The sequence below is a fragment of the Pan troglodytes genome, chromosome 5 (assembly GCF_028858775.2).
Source record: "Pan troglodytes isolate AG18354 chromosome 5, NHGRI_mPanTro3-v2.0_pri, whole genome shotgun sequence".
Classification (NCBI taxonomy): Eukaryota; Metazoa; Chordata; class Mammalia; order Primates; family Hominidae; genus Pan; species Pan troglodytes.
In genome coordinates, this window is record NC_072403.2 from 128,699,614 (window position 1) to 128,719,793 (window position 20,180).

The 20,180-nt window shown below is 36.1% G+C and overlaps 1 protein-coding gene across 3 annotated transcripts in view; it reads right to left on the reverse strand.

Moving 5' to 3' along the window:
* Positions 1–20,180, reverse strand: part of GPRC6A (G protein-coupled receptor class C group 6 member A) — a 36,772-nt gene that overhangs the window by 2,852 nt on the left and 13,740 nt on the right. The window contains exons 2-5 of one of the 3 annotated variants that reach the window (XM_001162546.1): positions 14,555–14,867; positions 11,932–12,234; positions 5,610–5,822; positions 726–849 (exon numbers count right to left, since the gene is read on the reverse strand). In XM_001162546.1, the coding sequence (XP_001162546.1) occupies positions 726–849; positions 5,610–5,822; positions 11,932–12,234; positions 14,555–14,867 (953 nt within the window). Of the gene's footprint in view, positions 1–725; positions 850–5,609; positions 5,823–11,406; positions 12,235–14,554; positions 14,868–20,180 lie in introns of all 3 variants that reach the window. The other 2 variants (XM_527484.2, XM_001162504.1) reach the window with 2 other exon arrangements.

Genomic DNA, 20,180 nt, shown 5'->3' on the forward strand with positions numbered 1-20,180 from the left:
AGATGAATGGGAATGCTCTAATAAACAACAACATCTGATGCTTTTAAATTAGGCTTAACTCCAGGGAAAGTGCTCATAGTTTCTTTTTAGGCTCCTAAGGCTGCTGACCTCACTCTTGTACTTTAATTTGTGTATTTTGCTTTCATTTTGTGAAATTTTTAAAGATAGGGTTGGCAAACTCATTTACTAGCATCTCATCCCTGTTGATAGTTGGTCCCTTGTCTCACAGAAGTTTCTTTTAGGTTTAACTTTTGTTTCCTGGTAGAAATAATAAGAGTGCCAGGATGTGCACACCTGTTTCTTAACTCCGGGTGCCTCTGGGTTTCTATTATGTTTAGTTAATTCAACATTTACTTATTTGTATTTTTTTTGTACCTCAGTTACAAGCCAAGCACATCTGTATAGGGATACATGGACAAAATTGACAGAGAACTTGCATCACTTTAAGAGTTGCATACTTTAAAAAATATGAGCGAAGCGATAACATTTTCCCTTGGAAGTAAAGTAACTTTTACATCTCTATTATTTATTGGCTGTGCACCTGTTGACATAATAGAGCAAATTCCAAGATAAAATGAAATTTCACTGGAATTTAATTTCACAGGAGCATGGGAAGCTTTTTAAATTTTTTCAAATGAAAAAACAAACCAAAATAAAATTCATGCAAAGAAAAAAAAAAAGCCTAAGAGGAATGATTCAGGTGTATGTGGAGTGACTGTGATTACCTGTCTGATTAATGTAATGATTTTCAGGACAGTTCTCACATTCATAGCAACAGATGTGTTGACTTCTTGTAGTTTTCTTCATTTGCCCAGGACTGCATTCCTTGGAGCATTTAGATTGAATTTGCTATATTAAAAGTGAAAAAAAAAATCACAAGTAAATTTGTAAAAAAAATTATCCTAATCGATTATCCTCGGTTTAACTTAAAGATATATTTACTAAATACTATTTTGGTCTTTTTTCATAGGATTATAGAATCTTTTTGCCATCATGGGAAATGTAAACAGGATTTTAAGATGGAGAAGCTGCTTTACGAAGAACACAGTTTTTGTTGCATTAATAACTTCTGTAAGCAAATTATGGAAATTAGCCCTTTCAGAAAGTCCCTAGTAGAGGGAGAAATGTGTAGTACTAGAACTAAAGAAAATAATGACGGTTTGGAAAGTTTCAATCCCATGTTGAATGAAGGGTTCCACTAGATAAGAAAATAGTAAATGGCTAGATTTTTATAATCTTTAAAAGAAAGTTTTTATCATGCTGTCAAGGAGCATGTCCTGTCTAACTCCAAAAAATTTTAAAAAAAGAAACATTTTGAGTTTAAAATAAAATTTAAAATTTAATACTCTAATTTAATACTAGAATATTAGATTTAAAAGACAGGCCTAAATATATACTATTTAAATAATCTTGAGAATTCAAGTTATAATTTGCATGTCACAATTTGAATCACTGCAGCGTTCTACTTTTATGGAACCCTAGCTGGTAATTCTTTGCATTTCAGCTATGTTATTCTCCATTCATAGTCCCTTTCTCACGGCATATCTTGTGAGAGAAATCTGCTTTGTCATGTCACTTTTACCCTTGGAGCAGAGCAGAATGGTTAAATGAGTCTTTCTCAAGATTCTCTTATCCATAATTTCCTACTCTGGAACACAATTGAAGTACTAAGCTATCCAGTCTTTCTCTGGAAGATGCAAATGATCTGTCTGAGAGAGAAATGAAAAGATTCAGTAGGCCCTGGGTCTGCAAGCACTGGTTTTCTTTTTCTCTCCAGTTATTGCTGACCTGGGTTTTCAGCAGGCAGTATATATGCCTTGGGAATTCCCCAGGGCAAACTTTTAACGTATCTACTCTCCTGGAGGGTGCTCAGAGGACACAAAAGGATTTTATTTATTTATTTATTGTTATTATACTTTAAGTTTTAGGGTACATGTGCACGATGTGCAGGTTAGTTACATATGTATATATGTGCCATGCTGGTGCGCTGCACCCACTAACTCGTCATCTAGCATTAGGTATATCTCCCAGTGCTATCCCTCCCGCCTCCCCCTACCCCACAACAGTCCCCAGAGTGTGATGTTCCCCTTCCTGTGTCCATGTGTTCTCATTGTTCAATTCCCACCTATGAGTGAGAATATGAGGTGTTTGGTTTTTTGTTCTTGCGATAGTTTACTGAGAATGATGATTTCCAATTTCATCCATGTCCCTACAAAGGACATGAACTCATCATTTTTTATGGCTGCATAGTATTCCATTGTGTATATGTGCCACATTTTCTTAATCCAGTCTATCATTGTTGGATATTTCCGAGATAAAGCCAGACATTGTTAGGGTCCCCTCTCTCCCTCTGCATCAAGAGCAAAGACAGTCTAAAATCTTGTACTAATTACTTTAGATTTCAATTGATTTAGGATTATCTGATGTTTTGGACTATGAGTTCTGGTGACTTACCAGAAGTGTCAATACCCTAACTAGCCTGCAAATTGACAAATCCAGAAATCTGACCTAAATGATTTCAGATATTGTTGGTTTTTAGTGTATCCTTGAAATAATTATAGGTGTCTCCATCAGAAAGGAAGACTTGTCTCTCTGTTTGTAGTGGTCAGCCTCTTCCATTTAGTCACTAAGAGCCTCACATAATTACCTGTCATTCTGTCACCTTCTCTTCATTAAGTGAATTCCCTACAGAGTCTGGAGATAAGTATTGATAACAACAGTGTTTCTTGCAAAAATAATAACCATCTCTGCATTCAAAAAGGAAATGAATCAGAGCATGTTTTAAAAGTTTCAGTATGAGTTACAGTGTTTAGCAGAGTGCTGGGTTCGTAATGTAGTTGTGAGGATAATGGTAAGGAAAATGAAGATGATGACAGTGAAAGTTTGAGAACACAGAAGAATGGCTACGTTTCTGTCTTTCAAGGAAGAAGTATCTTGCTTTACTAAAACTTTTACAGCCAGGGGAAATCAGATTAAGGAAAATGGTTTACAGCATTACTGTGTTCATTCTTTCATTCACCAAATATTTGTTGAGTGCCTATCTATATGTTAGGCACTGTTCTAATTGTTGAAGCCACAGTGGGGAATGAAACACAAATATTTAGCTCGTCGAACTTAAGTTCTAGTTGACAAGACTGACAGAGTTAAAATAAGCAAAATGTACAGAATGACAGAAAGTTATAAGTGTTAAGGAGAAAAATAAGGATAGGACAGTGAATAAGAACTACTAGGTTGATGTTGCAATTTTTAAATAAGGTGTCCAGGGAAGCTCTCACTGAGGTGGTGACATTTTAGAAAAGACAGAAAGGAATAAGAAAATTAACCACATGAACATCAGAGAAAATTATTATAGGCAAAGGAAATAGCAGGGGCAAAGTCCTTGGGCTATGAGAAGGGAAGCATGCATGGAAGACCGAAAAGCCTGTGGGATCGCAGGAGGGCTGTAGAGTAAGGGGAGGGTGGGAGATAAGGTCAGGTTCGTACTGGGGGTAGGTTGTGTAGAATTTTTAAAGATACGGCTTTTACTCTCAGAGAAATAGGATGTCATCAAAGGATTCTGAGCAGAGCACTATGTTTTACAGGACCACTTGTGTCTCTGTTTTGAAAACAGACTGAAGGGGGCTGGTGCGGTGGGTTATGCCTCTAATTCCAGCACTTTAGGAGGCCGAGGCAGGCGGATCATGGGGTCAGGAGTTCAAGACTAGCCTTGTCAACATGGTTAAACCTCGTCTCTACTAAAAATACAAAAATTAGCCGGGCATGGTGGTACACACCTGTAATCCCAGCTACTCGGGAGGCTGAGACCAGCGAAATGCTTGAACCTGGGAGGCAGAAGTTGCAGTGAGCCGAGATCACGCCACTGCATACTAGCCTGGATGAGAGAGCAAGAATCCATCTTGGAAAAAAAAAAAAAGAAAGAAACAGACCAAAGGAATAAGAGGGGAGGCAGAAAACCTTCTACAATAATCTGGGTGAGAAGTGATTGTAACAGCAGTGGAGTAGGTAGTAAAAAGTGCTCAGCTTCTGGACACATTTTGAAAGTAAAACTCATTGGTTATGGAGTGTGACCGAAAGAGAGGTGACAAGAATCCCAGCAGGTTTTCTCATGAGCAACTAGGAGAAGGGGGTTGCTGTTTATTGAGAGGTGAGTAGGTTGGGAGAGAATATCAGTTCTGTTTTGGAGATTTAAGTTGACTGCTACGCGTCCAGGTAGAGATGTCAACTAGGCAGTTGTATATTTATTTGGGTTAGAAGTCAGAAGATAAAAATCTAATAGTCATCAGTCTCCCATATAATGATATCATTTAAAGCCCTAAACCTGGATAAGATCACTAAGGAAAGGTGTAGATAAAAAGAGGAGCAGTTCTGAGTCCTGGGCACCTGAATGATTAGAGGTAGTGTGAATGATGAGGAACTAGCAAAGGAGACAGAGAATTAGTGGCAAGATACACAGGAAGAAAATCAAGGAAATGTAGTGTCATGGAAGCAAACAAATAAAATATTTCATTGAGGGGAGAATAATTAGCTGGTAAGTGATATATGTTAATATTTGGCTTTATTAACTTTGGTGAGCTAGACAGAAACAATTTCGATGGATTGAAGAGGATTCAAAAGAGTATGGGAGGAGAGAAATTGGGGCCATTAAATGTATTCAACTGTTTCAGGGAGTTTTACTGTAAAGAGAAATAGAGTATACAAAGAAAGACTTGGGGGAACAACAGAGGTTCTTTGTTTGTTTGTTTTAAGATGAGAGAAATAATGACCTATTTATCTCATTATGTGTATAATGTAGAAGAAAGAATGATTGAGAATAAAGGAGAGAGGGTATAAAATTACCAAGTAATGTCTTTGAATAAGTGAAAGAGGTTGGGACCCAGAGGTGAAGTGGAGGAGCTGACCTTGACTAGGGGCACAGACAGTCTGTCTATAGTGCCAGATGGAAGGCAGGGGTACTGGCACAGATGTGACAGTGGCCACTGGAATTCTCTTCTGATGTTTCAGTTTTGTTAGAACAGAAAATAGAGTTAACTGAAATGAGAACAGGAAAGATGTACTGATCTCAGAGGAGAGAAGAGAAGGCATAAAATAGCCATCTAGGAAGGTGAGTTCATGAACTAGGGCAATAATCTGATTGCCCTGCAGCATTAAGAGCCCACTGGAGGCTAGAGATCATGAATTTAAAATGAGACTAGTCAGCAGTCTCCCCTCCCCTCCCCTCCCTCCCTCTCTCTCTTTTCTTTTCTTTCTTTCTCTCTTTCCTTCTTTCTCTCTCTCTTCCTTCCTTCCTCCCTCCCTCCCTCCCTTCCTTCCTCTCTTTCTCTCTCTCCCTTTCTTTCTTTCTTTTTTCCTTCCTTCCTTCCTTCTTTCCTTCTTTCTTTCTCTCTCTCCCTCCCTCCCTCCCTCCCTCTCTCTCTCTCTCTTTCTTTCTTTCTTTTTCTTTCCTCTTTTGCCAACTTCAGCTAAATAGGAGCTACACTGATTAGGCAGAAACTTGATTAACAGGGATTGTGTTTGGCCAGATGAGTATGATGAACAGTGGGGGCCAAGGACTTTTGCAGTTGAGGTACCAATTGCTTTGAGTGCTACAAAACGGCCTACAACAAGGTTACCTTAAGATTCCTGAACTCATTTTTTGTTTCCTGATCTGGGATGATGAAGACATCATTCTGTAGGTCATATTCTGCCATCTTAGTGACAGTCATGTGTCCATTGATCTCCTTCCAGAGCACAACATCATATCCAGTATTTAAATCCCCATGAGCATCAAAATGAAATGAATTCCATCCATCAGTGAATGTCACATTTTTTAGCACACCAAGTAACTATAAAAAATAAAAACAGAGATAAGCACTTAAAATAAATGTTGCAAATGTATCCATTATTCTAATGATAACACTGCCTTATAAAGCATATCACTTAAAAATGAGGGAAAAAAGATTATAAATCACTGGTTGGAGAATTCTTAACTATCTGGCAACAATTTGAGAATGAATTTCACTTGAGTTCTAGCCTCATTTCTGCCTAACTTTTGCTATATAAATTTGGGAAAGCAAGTTAATTTCTATAGATGGTTGTTTCTAAGTATCTTCGTTTGTCCTACAGAATTTTAGAATGGGTCGCCTGGTATAGACACCTGGGATCTAACTCTGGTTCCATCTCTCATCAATGCAAGTACAATTACTTTCTATCTGATTATCTCCAATGGTTCTTAAGTTTGTTTCAATGATTGAGTATGTAGTAAAGTGATCTCTAAATTATATTTCTAAGCTAATTCACAAAATGATTTATTTTTTAACTTGAGAAGAAAGAAATATAAGGATAAATTACCTGTCTTGCTACCTAATTTGCACAGTGAGAACTTGTATACTATAGAGTTAGGACAAAAAATATTTTGTTTACAAATGGGGTAGCCATACTGAGGTTGTGCTGTAGTGGAAGAACAATAGGCTGGAATGTAGGGAAACAGGCTGCTCTTCTGGCTTCACCATTAACTTAATATATAAGTATGCCAAGTAAATATCCTCTCTGAATGCTTTCATAATGGCCCATTTATTATCTAAATCTATGGTTCTGTGTGGCTTTTGTTGGGTATAAAATCTATAGAATAAGGCAGAAATTATTCTATTTGAAGACAATTATTCTATTCTATTTCTTTTGAGTTAACTTTTTATGAGTGTTTCAATTTTTTGTCAATAGAATATAAAAAATAAGTTATATTTTCAAGTAAATAGATTAGCTATGATGGTAACATCAATGAGAAATGTTACTTTAGCAGAATGTCTACATGTGTGTATTTATGTCCCCACAGATGTCTTAGCTCTTTTAATGAATATCAAGTAATTAGTGTTACTTTAAAGAAGCAGGATATCAGATCTAACGTGGTGGAATTCACTAACAAAATTTTATTCTAGCAATTGCCTGGAAGAAAAAAAAGAGGAGAGAACAAAAATAAAAGAATATGCAAGGGCCTACCTCCAGTGTTCTCACTTCTATCTGTTGACTGGTTTGTTTCTTCTGTTCTTTCCTTAAGCAATATACACATGTAAACCCCAGTAACTCAGTTCTTTAGGGAGCACATCCTCTTCCACACAAGTGTTTGAACTATAATTTCTACCTCTTTTTTCCTGTGCTTAATTAGGCTTTATAGGCTAAAGTTCTCACATGTATTTGTTCTGTAAATAATCATAAAATTGTATAATGTAAATAAACTTCCACAATTTTATGCTTGTTCTTACAGGAAACAGGGTGGAAGCAAATACAACAGTATTTTCATTACTCATTAAATATAATAAAACATTTGCTTTGAAGTAAGGTTAATCTTAAACATTACCACTCCAGTTATTAAGCTGTTAACTGCTTTTTCATATCATTTAAAAAAATTTTCATGGAGACTCTGAAATTCACTATCAATTGACACTACAAAATTTAGAGAATGGGATTTGCATTTCAATTATTATCTTATTCACCTGTGTATGATAATGCCTAGTTTTTAAGCACACATGGCCAGGAATCACACCAATTAAAGTGATATGGTTGATATTGTTTTTCATTGTCCTAACTGTGCTGATGCTTGCTCTACCTCCGTAAGTAAGGTTACTGTGGAAAGAGGTATCTTCATGGCTAAGTTAGAGAAGAGCAGAGGAAACATCCTTGCCTCTGTGTCCTGATGCCCAGACTATACCTTCTTTTGTGAAGTTTTCCATTGTGAAGCAGAAAACACATTGATCTAAGGCTGGGGCAGCAGTTTCATTGCTAACTGTGTGAATCACCACGGGACAGGTCTTTACTGTTAAGGTTCCCTCCATCTCTAAACTCTGACAAGTCTTGGTCACTAGAAACACTTCTTCTTACTACTTCTTCAAGATGGAATTTAAGGAAGATGAGTCCTGTCGGCCTACCATATTTTATAAAGATTAGAGGTGGTGTATATCAGTACCTAGAACCATATGTTTTAAAAATTATTAGTTACTATTATCTTACCATGCCAAAATTACTCTCATGTCTCTCTTGACTTCTGGACTAATATGCAACTACCTTGCTACACTTACTAATACATGTCTCATAAATTCATCAAATTCAACATCTGCAAAATGGAATGCTAAATATTTCTTACTCCCACCAGACCTCCACTTTTCTCTATGTTTCCAGCTTGACAAATGACACCAGTTGTCCAATATTGGAATCATCTGCAACATTTTTGATGCTCTCTGTCATCATTTACATCCAATCGATCTCCAAATACTCTTCATCCTCCCTCTTAAATATCCATATATACATCTTTTCATCCTTATTTTCATACCTGTAGGCATTCTTATCTTATGTCTGATTTACCAAATTGGTGTTTCTTCCTTCAGTCTTGTGTCCCTCTAATCAATTCACCTTGGATGGAAAAAATATCATATCACTCTTCTGCCTGAAAATGTCTTTAATTAGCTGCCCTATCCTCTGTCAAGTTCAAACCTTTGAACATAGTTTGCAACATTTCCATTTAAGGGGGAGTCCCTATACTAGCAGTATCAGCATCATCTGGGACATTGTTAAAAATGTAGACTTTTCAATCCCACTGTGGAACCACTGAATTAACATGATAATAAGATTCCCAGGAAAGTCAACTGCACATCAAAGTTTGAGATGCCCTGATGGACAAGGCTCTAATAATATGTCTTTCACTCACTCATTCAGTTAGTCCATTACAGCTCTCATGCAAGACTCCAGTCATATGCCATGATTTCCTGCTTCCTAAAGATGCTGTGCTTTCTTTTCTCCCTTTTCTGGGACTCTGCTGGAATATTTCTGTTCTGGCTAACTGCTACCCTTCCTTGCATTCACATAGAGGTCATGGTTTTTGGAGAATGTTCTCTGAATTGTTAATACTGGATTAGCTGTCTCACTTATGTACTTCTCTGCCATCTTGTGTTTATGTGAAACACTATAGTGCACCATCCTTCACTGTAATCAGCCCCTTACTTGTTTGATTGTATATATCAATGGACAGATAATTCCTTTAGGGAAGGAATTCTGTCCTGTTCTCTGTAATATCTTCACCACTCAACACACTGCCTGAAACATTGAGACACCAAACATTTGCTAAATAAATATATGAATAGAAGTTCAACTATTAGGCATTCTTTCATTTCTCATACATCACTTACTACCTTATATATCATCAGAAGTAAAGGAAAACAAACAAACAAAAAAACCGAAATCTCTAGTCACAGCAAGGAGGTGGTATCCTCCACACACATCTGAGGAACATTAAAAATCTGCTGAAGTAAAACAAGCACGACTGTGGTGTCCCTGAGTATGGCTCACAAATATGACCACATATAGGGCCAAAATAAGTGCTATCCTCAAACACTGGGAAAATTTAACCCCTTTAAAATTATTTGCATCTAAAATCATTTAGAAAGTGCTGTTTAAATATTAGTGAATTTTGCTAGGGTACAAAGTAATCCTTAAGAATGTATCATTGACTAGGGACCCTAAATGTTGCTGATCTTTAAAGTTTAAGTCTACAGAGATTTCTTTATAAAAGGATAACTCTTTGTATTGTTTGTCTTACTGACTCTAGCACTGACTTGATGTGGCTCACTCACGTCTTGATCAAAGGAGCAAGTCATCCCCCTGTTCTTCCTTTCTAATCTGTTTCTGTTTGTTTCTAGATTAACAGGCTCTGAGGGCAAAAAGAATGACTCCAGGCTCCTAGTGTTTAAATAAAACATTTTAGGAGACTCTGCTTAGATAATTTCTTCTCAAATCTTATCCTTGAAGTGTTTGAGACTTATTCCTAATTTAAAATACTTTCTCTATTTTTCCCCAGATCTTCAGGGGGTGAATAACTCTTGCTATTTGCATTTCTTTGTCCTTATGAGGTTCTTTATATAACCGCCCCCCGCTCCACTTTATGTCATCTGTCTCCACAACTGTTCTCTATTTCTCTTTCTCAATCTCTTATTTCTAAAATTCTATGTGGTGGTATTATTACTGTAGTCTAATTTTAAAAATTAAAACTGTTTTTCTGCAGTGCACCAGGCCAAAAGCCTTGAAATATATTAGAAAACATTATACTGAACTTGGAATATAGTGAATAATGATGATCTAAAAAAGATAATTTATGGTTTTTACCACCATCATTAAAGTTTTATACTACAAAGAGAATGCTTTCATATAGGTGTCTTAAATTCATCAGACATAACTATATATATATTAAAAGAGTGTTTGCACTTGAGAAAATGTCCTAATCTCTAGTTTTACCTCCTTATTAGATTTTTGGCTTTGTATTCATAAGGTGAAAAGTAGTTTAAAAGTGAGCAATTTAAAATACCCTCCCACCATTGCATGATCCTCCCAAATGTTAACTGGTCATATCAGACCTCGGATATGGTAGTTTTGGGTGTTTAAAGTAAAAAAAAAAATGACAAAAGTAGAAAAAACTTGTTCTAGATACCCACTTGTATGATCAGAAGAATTGTCTCATTTCTTTTACCTTCTTTTCTCTTACAAATTTAAAACTTATATATTTTGTAACATGATTCTGCCTCAGGACATACAAGTTTGCCTTTGAATACATATTATTGAGAAATTTATTTCTAATAAGTAAAACATCATTATTAAAAGAAGCAATTTACTTTTCAATGCCTTGTTCAAGGGCATTTGAGAAAGCACAATGGAAAATTCTCACTAAATTAAAGCCATATTAAATTTTAAGTTTCCCCAAACTAATCAAAGAGAAGAAAGGGAAAAAGCTCTTTTACACACAATTGCTGGTTTCTTTAAACCTGGAATATCATAATTGACCTAACAACATTCCTTTGAAGAAGACTGGAGTCCAAGTCCTTTACGTGTATACATATACACATAAAGACCATTAGAGTCTTTATGTGTATATGTATTTATTTACTCTACCTCCATCCTAACTGAGAGTCTTAACTATAGGTGTTGGGATTATAAACCACCAAAGACAGTGAAAAGCAAGGAAGGTGGAGTCAGAAGACCCAGACTGCAGTTGTATTTCTGGTACTTCCCAGCTTTAGTTTCCGCATCCATCATATTTAGTAAAAAACAAAAGGATTATTAAACGTGTCTGCTCTAACTCTTGTGTTTTTTAAGAGCATTTAAAAGCGATAATTTATATGACTCAAGGAAAATAGCAACATCAAAAGAATTTTCATGAGAAATAATACAACTTTGGTAGGTAAGAGTAGGAAGTGAAGATAAAACACAACTCTGTTATCTTGAAGAGTAAGGCACTATGATAGAAATGCTGGTTATTTAAACACTGAAAGTGTCTATTTATAAAAGGAATAGGATTAAGAGCAATTAATATAAATCTTTGCAAATTAAAACAAGGGAGGAAATGGGGAAAATGATGGTAGAAGAGTTTTTCTTGGATGTGTGAGTTAGTACCTCCCATGGTTGAAAGGCGTTGGGGTTCTGACAGTCACGAGCTTGACACAGATCCCGAATGGCATAACCAAGGGCAAACACTGCAAGCTGAATACTATGAATGAGTCCTGGCTCAGCATAGTCCCAGAGGAAGTCATTTCTCATGACGAAGTTCCTTTCTATAGCCTTGTTAGCCTTGTAGGCCAAAGTCCTTTGAGAATGATTGAATATGCATCGACTCAAATCAGTGTCCTTGACATATGCGCAGGCAGATAAATGCATGGCATATTCATGTAAGAGTTTGTGACTGTCACTGGGAAGCAAGTGCAGATTTTGAAGAAAGGAATGGAAAGAGGATATATTCCCTCTTCTAAAGGCAAACCCTACAACTTTGCCAATCTTTTTAACATTAGGAATGGTGGTAATCTTGGTGGCAGTTGACCAATTATCACTAGCAATCCACATCTTATTTATATTCATTTCAATGGCTTTATTGAAGAGATCAAAAACATGGAATTGCCTCAGAAATACCACAATGACATTAACCTGGGCTTCTAAAATGATTTTCTTCAGTGTCCGATTGATTCTGACTTCAATGGTATTATCTGAAAGAAAGGCTGGAAGAACCTCTTTGAAGGCTATGCACACGTTATTTGCTTCAGCCTGAATTATAAAAGTGTTAAGAGCCAATTGTCCATAGTCATCATCTGTGGTTATGATGCCAATCCAGTTCCAACCAGATTTCTGAATCAGGTGAGCCATTGCTTTAATTTGATGGAAGTCACTGGGCACAGTCCGTAAAAATGAAGGAAAGTGAATTTTGTCACTCAGGATTTCTGCAGTTGATTCCTAACCCACCTGGAAATAGACAGAATATTTTAGTTATGGTGTTGATGAACTCCAGGTAACTGTTCACAGTAGGTGTTCCTTTCTTTGATTGCTGTAAATTTTCATGACTTTCCTTAAATTCTCTAGTCTTTTTCATCCTTCTCCTTACTTAGCCCCTGATGATGGTTTAGAATCATGGCTTTCTAGTTATTTCATATTTTATTTAGTATAGGCCCTCTGAGAATTCAGGCTGTATCTCATTTTCCATTTACACGTCTATATTCTTCTATATTTATCTTGTATCTTTGGCCAGGGGCCAAGAGTGGATATTATTTAAATACTTAGAGGTAAATGCAGTCCATCATATAAGCAAAATGCAGTTTGGAACATCAGTGTGTGCAAAATCTTGTCTAATTCATAATTTGGGTAATTTTATTCTAGGTAAAGTTAATCAGTCAAATAATCATCTTGTCCAGGGGTCAACAAAATTTTCCTGTAAAGAATGAGATATAAAATATTTTAAGCTTTTTGGTCATGTATAGTCTCTGTCATATCTATTTTTTTGTTACAACCTTTTAGAAATGTAAAAACTATTTTTAGCCTGAAAGCTCAAGAGCATGAGAACCACATTTGGTCCGCAGGCTGTGATTTTCTGACTCCTGATGAAGTCAAATAAGTATCAGCATTTTTGGAAGACCTACTTAATGTACACAAAGTTTTGCCTGATTCATAGCTTTGGTGAATTATTACCTTCTATAGATGCAATAGTAACATGTCACTTGCTCAGTATTTCTTTTTCTTTTCTTTCGTTCCTTCTTTTTTTTTTTTTTAACTACTTACAGCTGCCATGTGGTATGATGGAAAGACAATAGGCTTGGGAACCAGATAAACTGTTAGAATCCCAACTCCAATAAATTTGGGAACGTTATTTAATGTTTCTTTACTGTAAAGTTATAAGATTCTTGCTAAGATTAAAGGAGAAAATTTAAATAGATGCGAGCACATGGTGGACTTTCAGTAAACCTAAGTTCCCTTCCAAGTACCTGATGTTGCTATGCTCAGCCACATTGTTAAGAGCTGAGCTTTCTTAAAATTAGTGTTACCCATAGAATGTCCCCTTACCTTTTCTGCCGTCTATTACAGAAATTGCATTTTTGCATTAGCCAGTTGTTGTTAAAAAAGTCTGCTTTCCTTACGTATCACCTAACTAGTATCATACATAGTCTAGAAATTTTAAGCCAAAGCCTTATCTTTGATGTATTTGATAAATAGTTCTTTTTGTTTAATCGTTTTGGATTAAATTTTTTATTACCGATGTCACTAGGCTATAATATAATGGAATGCTAATAGTCTTTATTTGTATATGTATTTATTTACTCTACCTCCAAAATGTTATATATTTTGAATTCTTATACACATTCATTATGTTATATATATTTTCTGTCTGCTCACTTCTATCAGATGGTCATTTCTTTATCATCTGAATATAAGCCTTTTTCTTTTCTAACTTTTGGCTTCTCTTCTTCCTTAAGATTAGAAATCAGTGACGTAGAGAGTTACAAAGTAGTGTGATTTCAAAATGAAAGCCAAAGAGACTTAATTGACTCTGAGTAATGTTCAATAACTTAGTACACAGTGCTGTGATATCTGATTTTTTTTTTCAGAGAAATTTTTGCTTACTTTCTGGTTATTGGCTCGCATTCCAGGGAGATAAATAGTTCTACAGTCTTTGCTCAAAGCCTTCCCATCATATTCAGAACAACATGCAAACCGTCCCAGGGCTTACAAGATGCTACATGACCCAGGCTTTGCCTGTCTCTACAAAAGCATCTCTTACTATGTTTCCTTTTGCTTCAGCTGATCTAGCCAGATTGGCCTTTTTGCTATTCTTTGGGCATTCCAACTTTGCACTTGCTGCTTTCTCAGATACTCTTTCTCCCCTCCCTCATCCTCCCTTCACACTCCTCACTCAAGCTTGAGACTAAATGTCACTTCCTCAAGAAGTCTTCCTTGACCTCTCTATCTCCTTACTCCTTAGTCTCTTTAGTTTCTTCATAGCATGTGACTGATGTTATTTTAGAAACAAGGCAGTTTAGGCATGAAGATGTTTGTGTCTTATACAAATCAAGCTGAAAACGGTCAGAAACTAGACCTGATAGACTGAGGGGTAATTACTCCCTTAGTACTTTTTCACTATACTCTCTGTAATGGTGTGCATCCTTTCTTTAACTAAAAAGAAAGAAAAGTTAAAGTAAAAGTGACTCCCTAACTAGTTTCCTCAGGTTTCCCTGATCCTTTCATAATAACAAATGTGATCAAAAGCAATGTATGGAGGTAGCACAAAACCTACCTGTGGCATGAGCTGTAAATTCAACATCCTGGAGACAGCCATAGTTATTTCTGAGTACCCAGAACCTATGACAGCCTTAACTCTTGGCATGTAGCTGGAATAGTCACACTTAAACTCCACAGTATCTCTGGAGCAGTTGAATTTAGACAGAAACCTCAGAGTGGCTGCCATTGCCACTGTGACTTCTGTACAAGTGTCATAGATTTCATACCCCAGTTTGACTCCAGATAAGAGTGTTGAATTGTTGATCATCTCAATGCTGTGTATCATGGCAAGAGTTTGAAGAAAAACTGATATTTCAAAGCTGTTGGGAAACAAGTGTTTTTTGAAATCAGAACATAACTCTTCTATGGACATGGCTGTATCTCATTTTGCCTACATCTCCTCATAGCAATTTCTGGATGAGTGAAGCTTATCTCTTAAATGATGTAAATTTTATTTAAAAACAATTTTTCATGATAATATTTATGAAGGGTAATATAAGAACCCACAGTTTCTTAAAAGGAGTCTATGCTACAGGATTTAACCTTTTCTTGATGAATTTTTTGATCATTTTGAACACTGCAATATGAAGATGTGTTTGATTTTTGTTCCTTTTTGTAGTTAGAGATCAGCATTTTATTGCTGTCAAAATGCTTGCTTTTTAGACTCATAAGCCTGTCTTTTAGTTTTCTGATTCTAGTCTGTGTGATTGGAAACCAGATAAATAAGACTCTTAACAATTACATTTAAACAGCTTTGGTTAAAGCTTAACAGCCTGCTCCTAGATAAAGTGTCTTATTTTAGTTCTGAGACATAGCTATTTCCACATTCAGAGTACATTTTTTATACATCTTGATTTGTGATTATTCCAGAGCACTGAGTTGTCTGATTACAGATTTACTGTTAAGTTTATTTCATCCACCACTATATACAAGTTATTACAAATAGTGCCTAATATATAATAAGGGTTCAATACACATTTTTAAAATGAATAAAGGGGGATATTATTGTTCAGGGTTTGATATTCTAGTTTCTTTTTAGTTCATTAAGTTTTGATAATTAAGCTATTTGAATATTACTATTTGTCATTGTGAACCATGTTTAGATGGTTCTATCTCTACAAATGCATCTCTTACTCTGTTTCCTTCTGCTTCACTGATATAGCCAGATTAAATTTTTTGCTATTCTTTGGACATTCCAATTTTGCACTTGTTGCTTCTTGGCCAGATACTCTTCTCCCCTCCCTAAAAGAATAAAGTAAATAATAATAAAAATATATTAATAAGTTAAACTATTTGAAGATTACTATTTGTCATTGTGAACCATGGCTTGCAATGACAAATAGTAATATTCAAATAGCTTAATTTATCAAAACATAATGAACTAAAAAGAAAGTATATGAAAACCCTGAACAATAATATCTCTCTTTATTAAAATTTTAAATTTAATTAAGAAATTTTAATTTAATTAAAATTTTAATTTTAACATTACAATTTCAATTAAAAAAGAGAAGTAAGCCCAGCTCATCATTGGCACAACCAACATTAGCCAGCACCACTCAGGACTTAGAGGGTCATCCTGTCACTGCCGTTGCCATCAGGCATGCCACACAAGTGTCCCAAGAACCCAAGAAATCACCAACCTGCTGGTTCCATGGCTTCCACTACCAGTATTTGAGTAAGGCACCTGGAGGCCCAAGAATTGGCCTGGTTTGACCTAACACTGGTGCCAGTGTATACTGCCCTGGGACACAATGATGGGCATACTTAGCCCATTGCTAACACCACTTGGGCTCAGAGACTGGCTTACTTGGCATCCCAGTCACCAGCAAAACTGCATCATAGCTCCCATTAATAACTGTACCTAGGCCACTGAGGAAATGTCAGATGGCACTTATGCTAGTCACGGCCAAAGAAATCAAAGAAACTACACTACTACTGCAACCAGAATAAAAGCCAAAGGACCCTGCCCAACCAACACTAGCTATTCATCCTTAGGAAACATTCTCCCCCTACAAAAACAAATTTTTAAAAATTGGAAGAAGCAACTGAAACATCAGATGTATATATATTAACATAAGAACACAGGAAACATGAAAAAGCCAGAAAAATGACAATTTAAAGGAAGATATACTATCATACTGGTCTTTAAGAAAAAAAATGTAAATAAATTTTTTAAAAAAGGAACACAATAATTCTCCAGAAACAGATCTCAATCAAAAAGCAATTAATGAAATTCCAGAAAAAGAATCCAAATTAGATTCTAAAGGATAGTGAGATACAAGATAATTCTGAAAAACAATACAAAGAAATCTGAAAAACAATTCACGATATGAATGAGAAGTTAACCAAAGACATAGATGTCATAAAAGAATCAAACAGAAATTCTGCAACTGAACAATTCATTGAATGAACAACATAACACATTTGAAAGCTTCAACAATAGATTAGTTCAAGCAGACAAAGAACCTCTGAACCTGAAGACAGTTCAGGTTCAACTTTTGAAATAACCCAGCCATGAAAATATAAAGGAAAAAAAAAGAATTAAAAAAAGCTAAACAAAGCCTTCATGGTATATGGAACACCATGAAGTGACCAAATATACAAATTATTGATATCCCAGAAGGTAAAGAGATATTGAAATAGTTAAACATATATAACAAAATAATAGATAAAAACGTTCCACATCCAGCAAGAGGTTTAGACATCCAGATACAGGAGGCCCAGCAATCCCTAAACAGATACAATGCACAAATTCTCCACAGCACATTATAGTCAAAATGTCTAAAGTCAATGACAAAGAGAGAATTCTAAAAACAGTGAGAAAAGAATTTAGTCACCTCTAAAGGAAATCCCATTATACTAACAGAGGATATCTCAGCAGAAACCTTATAGGCCAGAAGAGAATGAGATGATATATTTAAAGTGTTGAGGAAAAAACCCTGCCAGCCAAGGATACTATATCCAGAAAACTTATCCTTCATAAATAGAGGAGAAATAAAGTTGTTCCTAGAGAAGCAAAAGCGGAGGGAATTCAGCACCACTAGACTGGCCCTAAAATGCTCAAGGGAGTTCTATACTTGGAAGTGAAATGATGATGCTTATCATGGTGAAAACACAAGAAAGTGTAAAACTGGTAAAAAAGAGGAAGGACTCAAACGATACTACTATAGATATTCATCTACCAAACCACAATGACAAAAAATGAGAAAAAGAAAGGAACATAGAATATATAAAACAAACGGTAAGCAAGAACATGACAGGAACAAAGCCTCATATGTCAACATTAACCTTAGATTTAAAAGGATTAAATTCCCCTCTTAAGAGACATAGACTGGCTGTCAATATTATACTAAATGGGCAAAAACTGGAAGCATTCCCTTTGAAAACTGGCACAAGACAAGGATGCCCTCTCTCACCACTCCTATTCAACATAGTGTTGGAAGTTCTGGCCAGGGCAATCAGGCAAGAGAAAGAAATAAACGGTATTCAATTAGGAAATGAGGAAGTTAAATTGTCTCTGTTGGCAGATGACATGACTGTATGTTTAGAAAACCCCATCATCTCAGCCAAAAATCTCCTTAAGCTGATAAGCAACTTCAGCAAAGTCTCAGAATACAAAATCAATGTGCAAAAATCACAAGCATTCCTATACACCATTAACAGACAAACAGAGAGACAAATCATGAGTGAACTCCCATTCACAAATGCTTCAAAGATAATAAAATACCTAGGAATCCAACTTACAAGGGACGTGAAGGACCTCTTCAAGGAGAACTACAAACCACTGCTCAATGAAATAAAAGAGGACACAAACAAATGGAAGAATATTCCATGCTCATGGATAGAAGCATCAATATCATGAAAATGGCCATACTGCCCAAGGTAATTTATAGATTCAATGCCATCCCCAACAAGCTACCAATGACTTTCTTCACAGAATTGGAAAAACTTACTTTAAAGTTCGCATGGAACCAAAAAAGAGCCCACATTGCCAAGATAATCCTAAGCAAAAAGAACAAAGCTGGAGGCATTGTGCCACCTGACTTCAAACTATACTACAAGGCTACAGTAACCAAAACAGCATGGTACTGGTACCAAAAAGGAGATATAGACCAATGGAACAGAACAGCGGCCTCAGGAATAATACTACACATCTACAATCATCTGATCTTTGACAAATCTGATAAAAATAAGAAACAGGGAAGGGATTCCCTGTTTAATAAATGGTGCTGGGAAAGCTGGCTAGCCATATGTAGAAAGCTGAAACTGGATCCCTTCCTTACACCTTATACAAAAGTTAATTCAAGATGGATTAAAGACTCAAATGTTATACCTAAAACCATAAAAACCCTAGAAGAAAACCTAGGCAGTACCATTCAGGACATAGGCATGGGCAAGGATTTCATGACTAAAACACCAAAAGCAATGGCAACACAAGCCAAAATAGACAAATGGGATCTAATTAAACTAACGAGCTTCTGCATGGCAAAAGAAACTACCATTAGAGTGAACAGGCAACTTACAGAATGGGAGAAAATTATTGCAATCTACCCACCTGAGAAAGGGCTAATATCTAGAATCTACAAAGAACTCAAACAAATTTACAAGAAAAAACAAACAACCCCATCAAAAAGTGGGTGAAGGATATGAACAGACACTTCTCAAAAGAAGACATGTATGCAGCCAACAGACACATGAAAAAATGCTCATCATTCCTGGTCATCAGAGAAAAGCAAATCAAAACCACAGTGAGATACCATCTCACACCAGCTAGAATGGAGATCATTAAAAAGTCAGGAAACAACAGATGCTGGAGAGGATGTGGAGAAATAGGAACGCTTTTATACTGCTGGTGGGAGTGTAAATTGGTTCAACCATTGTGGAAGACAGTGTGGCGATTCCTCAAGGATCTAGAACTGGAATTATCATTTGACCTAGCAATCTCATTGCTGGGTATATACCCAAAGGATTATAAATCATGCTACTATAAAGACACATGCACACATATGTTTATTGTGGCACTATTCACAATAGCAAAGACTTGCAACCAACCCAAATGTCCATCAATAATAGACTGGATTAAAAAAATGTGGCACATATACACCATGGAATACTATGGAGCCATAAAAAGGATGAGTTCATGTCCTTTGTAGGGACATGGATGAAGCTGGAAACCATCCTTCTCAGCAAACTGTCACAAGGACAGAAAACCAGACACCACATGTTCTCACTCATAGGTGGGAATTGAGCAATGAGATCACTTGGACACAGGGCAGGGAACATCACACACTGGGGCTTGTCATGTGGTGGGGGGATGGGGGAGGGATAGCATTAGGAGAAATACCTAATGTAAATGATGAGTTCATGGGTGCAGCAAACCAACATGGCTCATGTATACCTAAGTATCAAACCTGCACGTTGTGCACATGTACCCTAGAAATTAAAGTATAATTTAAAAAAAGAAAAAAAAGAGATATAGACTGGCTGTATAAATAAAAAAAGCATGATCCAATTATATGCAACTTACAAGAAATGCACTTTACATATAAAAGCACATATAGACTGAAAGTAAAGGGATAGAAAAAGATATCTCATGCAAACAAAAACCAAAAGTGAGCAGAAGTAGCTATATT